The sequence below is a fragment of the Mandrillus leucophaeus genome, unplaced genomic scaffold, assembly GCF_000951045.1.
Source record: "Mandrillus leucophaeus isolate KB7577 unplaced genomic scaffold, Mleu.le_1.0 Scaffold431, whole genome shotgun sequence".
Classification (NCBI taxonomy): Eukaryota; Metazoa; Chordata; class Mammalia; order Primates; family Cercopithecidae; genus Mandrillus; species Mandrillus leucophaeus.
The window spans coordinates 1,735,473-1,743,730 of NW_012104599.1; the positions used below are offsets into that span (position 1 = coordinate 1,735,473).

At 49.4% G+C, this 8,258-nt stretch overlaps 1 protein-coding gene across 2 annotated transcripts in view; it reads right to left on the reverse strand.

Moving 5' to 3' along the window:
* Positions 1 to 8,258, reverse strand: part of BCL2L14 (BCL2-like 14 (apoptosis facilitator)) — a 36,288-nt gene that overhangs the window by 11,084 nt on the left and 16,946 nt on the right. For both annotated transcript variants that reach the window (XM_011993645.1, XM_011993646.1), the window contains exon 3: positions 1,879 to 2,052. In XM_011993645.1, coding sequence (XP_011849035.1) covers positions 1,879 to 2,052 — 174 coding nt within the window. The remainder of the gene's footprint in view (positions 1 to 1,878; positions 2,053 to 8,258) is intronic.

The window sequence follows — 8,258 nt, forward strand, 5'->3', positions numbered from 1 at the left end:
CCGAGCAGTTGGGATTACAGGCACCTGCCACTACGCCCAGCTAATTTTTTTGTATTTTTAGTAGAGACAGGGTTTCACCATGTTGGCCAAGCTGGTCTTGAACTCCTGACCTCAGGTGATCCACCTTCCTTGGCCTCCCAAAGTGCTGGGATTACAGGCATGAGCCACTGCGCCTGGCCAAAATAAAAGTTCTAAATTGAGTGAGACCTGTCTCAGACATACTGGGTTAACACTCTCTTAGGGAAAGTTGCTGGCACAGCTGCCTGTATTTCTCCTGTGCACAGCGGATGAGGTCATCTTAGCTTTAGCTTGGTTTAGGGGTAGCATTTCATCTCCCAGGTCCACATGGTATAGCAATAAAATGTGGACACTGTCTTTTCAGCTGACTCAGAGGCCTCCTCCTCTCCTCCAGCTCCTCACAGGGTCCCCTGGGTCTCTGTGGCAGCTGTGGCCCCTTTACTGTGGCTACTGCTCTGCATCAGGGGTTGGGAGACACCGATACCTTTGGAGGGAGAACCTTCACCTTGTTCTTTAGGGTGCTGCAAACCCAAGAGCCACCTTGGCCTTACTGTTAGAGGAGTTAAAAAGGAATTTTTTAGGCAGATAGCGAGGGTAAGGAAGTTCTCGGTAAGGTTTTCCTTTTAATGAAAAGCAGCCCCCAAATCATTTTCTTTTCTAACAAAGAGTAGCCTGTAAAATTCAGTTGCAGACATAGACAAGCAAGCTAGAAGCTTGTACAGTGAATGTTGGCAGCTGTGCCAATAGGAAAAGGCCACCTGGGACTAGGCATGTCCAACATGGCGGCCGCATTTTCCCTTTTCCTTTCCAACCACGTGTGCCTAGGGAGCAGACAACATGGCACCGGCCAGGTGGCAAGCCCACTTGCATAATAAGATTAGGGTGGGGTGGCCAGCTTCCCCCATGCTATGTAAACATCACACCTGGTTCAACTGATCTTTGGGCCCTGTGTAAATCAGACACCACCTCCTGAAACCTGTCTATAAAATCCGGTGCACTCTGTCACAGGCCGGAAGTCACGTTTGGGTTCCTCTCTCTGTCGCAGGAGAGAGAGCTGTTCTCCTTTCTCTTTGTTTTGCCTATTAAACCTCTGCCCCTAAACCCACTTCTTGTGTGTGTCCGTGTCCTCGATTCTCTTGGCATGAGACAACAAACCTCAGGTATTTATCCCAGACAATGAGGCTGCATCATCACAACCTCCACGGTAGTTTGTGGAGAGAGCCAGGAGCAAGAACTGCGGTGGGGGAATGCCGGGCAGAGCTTCTCTTCCAGTGGCACTTGGCCTTGCTCCCCTTCACTGTCCCCTCAGTGCCTCGAGTTACCACCAGCCTGATGGGATCTACAGTCTCACCTATTGCTATGGTTTGGGTGACAACTGACCCAGCCTTGTCACTACTTCTCAGTTCCGCTCCATGTCTTGCACCATAGCTGGTGCCTGACAACCCACTGCTTTTTCACAAAGCCCGAAAGCAATGTCATAATATAAATCCCTGGCTTGACGCTCCAACTGTACCTGGTGCAAATTGGCCCGGGGTCACTGGTAACATGATCAGATCTAACATTGCATTTCCCGCCACAGACAAGACTGAATGCGGGCTTTGTGTCTACTCCTCTCCTTCTGTAGGAGACTTTACTTTCTGACTTAGTGAAGAGCTGGGCGTGTTGGTTCAACCTGCTGGGGCAGCCCCCTTGCCTTGGGCTGGTGTCTCAAGCTGGAGCTCATTGCCCACAGCCTGTGGCTGTCAAGCCCTCAGTCCAGGCAGCAGGGACTGTCAAGTTGCCAAGCCCGGGATGGATAAATACACAAATGCTCCTGCGCCCCTGCCTGGCAAACACTCCCCCCGGGGAAGTAAAGCTTACCTTTCTTAGAACTTGAAGCTATAGGCAGGCGGTCTTTGAGCTGGGAGGAGCCACCCTGACGTACGATAATCTCTTTGGACTTGAAGCCTCCTGCCTGGGTCTCTTGTGGTGGTGGCCACGAATAAACAATTTCAGCCACTCGGTTGGCAATGGAAACGACTTTGGGGTCCACAGCTGAAACAAGATAAAATGGTGCTGAGAGGCCCTTCCCAGAACTTCTTCTGGCTCATTGGTATGCAAAGTTGCCTGGAATGAAAAGACCAGCCCAGAAGAGAAGGAAACTGCCTGGGAGTATGTGTGCTTGGGGAGGGTCGTTCTTCAGAAAGGACTGAAAGTTGCCTGGCAGAGGCCGGCATGTGGGAGGGGTGCATGCAGGAATGATTGTCACGTTGAAACAATTGGCCTGCTGCACACTCTTTTTGAAGTCTTGCAAAATTAGGGTCTCCTTTCCCCTTTGCAAGGGAAGAAACACAAAAAGGAGTGCTTAGCTCTTTACTTCAAGGAATGCTCATTATGCTTTTATTTTTATTCTTTTTTCTCAACATGCTTTATACCTCTAAGAGCCAGCCCCTACGTGCATAGGAGGACATTCAATAGTTTGACAAGCATCTGGGGGTTGGTCACTGAGGAAAGAAATATCCCTGCTCTCAGGGCAATGAGATTCATCATCCAAGTCCATTATCAAGTGAACCTAATTCCCATCGCTGGTACAGTCCTGCCTTTTCTCTCCCTTCCATGTCTACTGGAAAACATTCAATTAATGCTTATAGGTAAACAAGGATGCAGTCAGCACAACTTATGGCCTTCAATAATTTACAACCCGAGAAAAGAGTTACGTCATGTATTTGCACTCAGGATTGTAGAATAAAGCACTTTGAGATAGGACGGGGAAATGGCACTGGCCCATTGAATGTTGTAGCCTATAAAAGACCAGTTGCCTTTGCCCCTGAACGGGGACAGGGGGAGGTAGGGTGGGCAAATGGCACGGCTGAGTTGCTGGGTGGTAAAATTTTCACTGTTGATTTGTCACTAAGTTCTAACCTTTTATTTGTTTATTTACTTTTTTCCAGACAGAGTCTCACTGTCACCTAGGCTGGAGTGCAGTGGTGTGATCACAGCTCACTGCAGCTTGGACTTCTCAGGCTCAAGCGATTCTCCCATCTCAGCCTCCTGAGTAGCTGGGATGACAGGTGTGCATCACCCCATCTGGCTAATTTATTGAAATTCTTTTTCTAGAGATGGGGTCTCCCTATGTTGCCCAGGTTGGTCTTGAACTCCTAAGCTCAAGCAATCCTCCCACGTCCTAGCTCCCAAAGTGCTAGGATTACAAGGATGAGCCACCACCACACCCAATCTAAATTCTAAACGTTTAAAAACTTGTACAATCTGTCTTGGATGCCGTGCGGAGCAGCTGGGTTTTACCATGTAACATTTGAAGAATAGTACTAGGTAATTCACAGGACTTGAAGACAGTAATGGAGTGGCGTTTTGGACAGAAGGTTGGTGTGCTCAGACTCCTAGGGCACTCCTGGGCTTTGTACAGCCCAGTAGGTAAGAGAGGCAAGTAGAGGGCCTGGGAGGGACTGAGACACAAGAGAAACAGGTTTTGACACCATACGGAGCTGCCAAGGTGGCTCCTGATCCCTCTCCCTGGATTCCTCCACAGCTGACGGCGTCAGTGTCCTCTCTTCAGCCCTCCAGCCATTCATGGAAAGGCCACAGAAGATAATGCTCTGTCCATGATGCCATCCTCTGGTGGACATCTGACTCCTAAAGCCATCTTTTTCACGGTTAGTGTACAGGGTTCAAAGACCGATAAGAAGCGAATGACGGAGAGAAGAAAGGTCAAGAAGAAAAGGATCGATGTCTTTCCTCCTCATTTTAAGAACCAAGCAAAACAGACTTTCCACTTTGTCATCCCCTTATTGCAGCCCAGCCAGCCTCTGCTGGATCTCCGGCCCCCCATGGCCCCTGGCAAAGAAAGAAATGGCAAGAGGCTGGCTTCCAAAACCGAGGGAACCTTCCCTGGCCTGTGTCCTTAGGAGATGATAAAGGAAGGCAGGCCTCTGCTGCCTTTACAACCTTGTGCAGCTCATGTAGGGTGATCAGCATGTGGTTCTACCACCGGAAAGCACCCTGTGCCCATCTTGTACATTAAGAAGGTCCATGAAGGGTCTCAAAGGCTCTGTCCCCTCGTCCCCTCATAAGGCAGGGCAGCCACAAGATCACCAACAGGTTCAAAATTACCCAATCTGGCTAACTGTGTACAGGGTATTGATTTATTTTTTTTTTCCTAGACAGAGTCTCGCTCTGTTGCCCAGGCTGGAGTGCAGTGGCCTGATCTCGGCTCACTGCAACCTCCGCCTTCTGGGTTCAAGCCATTCTCCCTTCCTCAGTCTCCTGAGTAGCTGGGATTACAGGCGCCCGCCACCACGCCCAGCTAAAATTTTTGTATTTTTTCAGTAGAGACAGGGTTTTGCCATGTTAGCCAGGCTGGTCTTGAACTCTTGACCTCAGGTGATTCTCCCGCCTCAGCCTCCCAAAGTGCTGGGATTACAGCAGGGTATTGATTTTCTATGGGTTTGTGGACATGGAGTGAGACATGTCCAGGAGAAACTATAAGCAAACACGTTCCCATAGATTCACTAGCTCTAGTTAAAATTCCCATCTTGGATATTTTCATTTTAAAACATGAAAAAGAAAAGATTCTATTCTTGTCAGACTTGGTCCTGTCTGACAGGCGAGGGAACACTGGATGGGGTGGGGAGAAGACAGAAAGGCTGTCTGTTCTTTGGAGTCTGTTTGGGGGTCATTGTGGGACCAGGAAGAACAGGCCAACGGGGTCAGAAGGTCCCATTTCGCCTGTGGTCTGAGGCATTTGTTTTAAAGAGAAAGGGCAGGGGTTTGGGGTGCGACTTCCTTATGGACTGTTCTTTCCCACTCAGTATCCACTTTCTTCTTCTTCCTTAGTAACAGACCCCTAAAATGTGAGGGGCAGCTGTGAACCCAGCTGAACAAACTATATTCCCCGGGCTCCCTTGCAGTAGGGAAGGGCCAATGAGATGTCAGAAGCTGGGAGCAGTTTCAAGAAAGCTCTCTAAAAGGGAACTGAGGCTGGGCGCAGTGGCTCACGCCTGTAATCCCAGGCTTTTGGGAGCCCAAGGCAAGGTCATCATTTCAGGCCAGGAGTTCGAGACCAGCCTGGGTAACATGGACCCCATCTTTACAAAAGATAAAATGATAATAATAATAAAACAAAAGGGAGCTGAATTACCTAGAAAGAAGGCACCCTTTGCCCTTCCTTTGCTTCCTTTTTATTCCTGCCTGAGATGTAGACATGATGGGTGAAGCCCCAACAGCCACCTTTAGAATATAAGGTGACTTTGAGGTGGAAGCCACGAGCTGAGAGATGGCAGAATTCCCAGGAATTCTTGTTTTCACCCCTGTCACCCAAGCTGGAGTGCAATAGTGCAGTCTCAGCTCACTGCAACCTCTGCCTCCCAGGCTCAAGTGATTCTCCTCCTTTAGCCTCTCGAGTAGCTGAGACTACAGGCGCAATTTTTGTATTTTTTTTTTAGAAAGACAGGATTTTGTCATGTTGCCCAGGCTGGTCTCAAACTGTTTGGCTCAAGCGATCCACCCACCTCAGACTACCAAAGTGCTGGGATTACAGGCATGAGCCACCTTGCCTGGCCATTCCCAGGAATTCTTAATAACTTTGTGAAGCTGTCATATCAGGCCTGAGCTGCCAAACTTTTGTCCTCTTGTAAGGGAGAGAAAAGCAAACCTGTATATTATTTAAGCCATGGGTATTTGGGTGTGCCAGTGTATATTGCCGAACCTCACCTTAACTATGACATTCCACATGAGCAAATCATAGCTATGGAGAAACAGAAGGTTCACAAGTAAAAGAGCCTGGGCTGGCAGTCTTTAAAACTAGTGTTGATGTCCATTTCTCTACATCCTGAGGCCTCTTCCTAACATAATTTGGTCTTGGGACATAATCTCACAGTTCCCACGTAAGCCTGGTACTGAGGCCTGGCAGTGGCTGCACAAGGCTACATAGTGACCTTCAGTTAAAATAACCCAGGTGAGGTCGGGCGTGGTGGCTCACGCCTGTAATCCCAGCACTTTGGGAGGCTGAGGCGGGCAGATCACGAGGTCAGGAGATGGAGACCATCCTGGCTAACAGGTGAAACCCCATCTCTACTAAAAATACAAAAAATTAGCCAGGCGTGGTTGTCGGGAGCCTGTAGTCACAGCTACTCGGGAGGCTGAGGCAGGAGAATAGCGTGAACCCGGGAGGCGGAGCTTGCAGTGAGCCGAGGTCAGGCCAAAGCACTCCAGCCTGAGTGACAGAGCGAGACTCCGTCTCAACAACAAACAAAAAAGAACCCAGGACAAATCCAATTTGTAAGGCCTGATTTGTATGTGGCAAAATAGAAATAGAATGTGAGGCTCTTTTGGGTCACGCCCAGTGTAAAACCAACACAAGTATCACAAGTAAAAATATGTAATTAACTGACTGAATGCAAAAGCGAGGAGGAAAGTGAGACGGGAAGATAAGCTCTACAGATGTGTTGAAAGCCTTCTTAGGAAGTCATCATTTTTCATTTTGTATGGAGAACATTATTCAGCCACAGGTACTATTCAGCACATGAACACATCACCTGAGTGTTTCTGAATTTAATCTTTAATTCTCAATCTCACACAGAAGTTTTCTTTCCCTACTGAAAAAAGAAAGAAAAGCTTCTCTTAAAATTTTAGAAAATAAAAAAATGTCAAATGACACTCCAGTAAATATTGAAATACAGAATGCAGTTTATCTCAGGAAAAACCGGAAGCTGAAAGTCTGTAAAAGCTTTCTCTGTCTGCTGGCAAAGTCCACAGTACAGGCCAAGTAGAAAAGGCCATTTCGGTGCCTCCAAACTGTTCTTTGCCCCAGAGCCCAGATGCCACCCCCGGCAGAAGGAGCTGTGGCTGGGCGAGGGTGGCTGAGGGGTGGGGAGGCAGGTGTGGAGGGGAGCACCCCAGGGGGCCACTCCCTCTTGCTCTAGACCTGCCTTAGCTGGGCAGAGTTCAGAGAGCAGAGGCCTTGCTGTGAAAGTTAAACAAGTCCAGGGAGCGGCCTGGACTTCCAGTGAGTCCAGGCTCTGCTACTTCCTGGCTGTTTCCTTGGTAAGCCCGTTTTGTGGGACTCTCGTGTGCTCATCCTGTCTGTGCCATAAGGTTCCCCCAGATGATCTGACCATAACTCCCACTGTTTTCAACATCTGAAACTCTAATGGGAAATGGGAGTTTCCTTGATCGTAGTGGATGATCTAAAGCTGCCTATGAGTGGGCTGATTCTCCAAGCAAGCCAGGACTGTCACATTTAAAAACTGAGACATTACTGCCACCTCTTGACTACGTATTGACAAGTTACCCAGGCCAATGAAAGCCAGCAGGAGGGGGCCTTTCTTTTAAAATCTGAGTTTCGCGGTCGGCCCGGTGGCTCACACCTGTAATCCCAGCATTTCGGGAGGCCAAGGCAGGCAGATCACGTGGTCAGGAGTTCGAGACCAGCCCGACCAACATGGTGAAACCCTGTCTCTACTGTCTCTACTAAAAATAGAAAAATTAGCCGGGCGTGGTGGCGCATGCCTGTAGTCCCAGCTACTCAGGAGGGAATTGCTTGAATCTGGGAGGCGGAGGTTGCGGTGAGCCAAGATTGCACCACTGCGCTCCAGCCTGGGTGACAGAGCAAGACTCCATCTGACAAAAAAAAAAAAAAAAAGGAGAAATTGGGGAGCCTCACATTCCGCCTTTTGCTCTCTTCCCTCTCCCCTGCAGGGACCCCCAGGAAATCAAGAGGGCTGCCACGCACCTCTCCTGGCACCCTGATGGCAACAGGAAGTTGGCAGTGGCATACTCCTGCTTGGATTTTCAGCGGGCGCCTGTGGGCATGAGCAGTGATTCATACATCTGGGACCTGGGTGAGAAGCAGTGGGGTCCTGGGAGGACTGAGGGCCGGGACCAGCACAAGCCGAGGAGTGGGAGGGAGGGGGAGGAGGTCAAGGACACTCACGGGGTTGGTACCTCAAGGGAGGGGCCCACAGTCGAGGAGGAAGCCACTCTTCTCCTTCCTCCCTTGTCTGGTTTCAGGCAGAGCCTGAAATCAGAAGCAGGAAACCCCCTCCAATTCCAGATTCTTAGTTCGAGGCATGAAGACCTGACCCCATGGGATCTCAATTCTTAGCTCCTAAAGAGCATATTAGGCCGGGCACGGTGGCCCATGCCTGTAATCGCAGCACTTTGGGAGGCCAAGGCAGGTGGATCACCTGAGGTCAGGAGTTCAAGACCAGCCTGGCTAACATGATGAAACCCCGTCTCTACTAAAA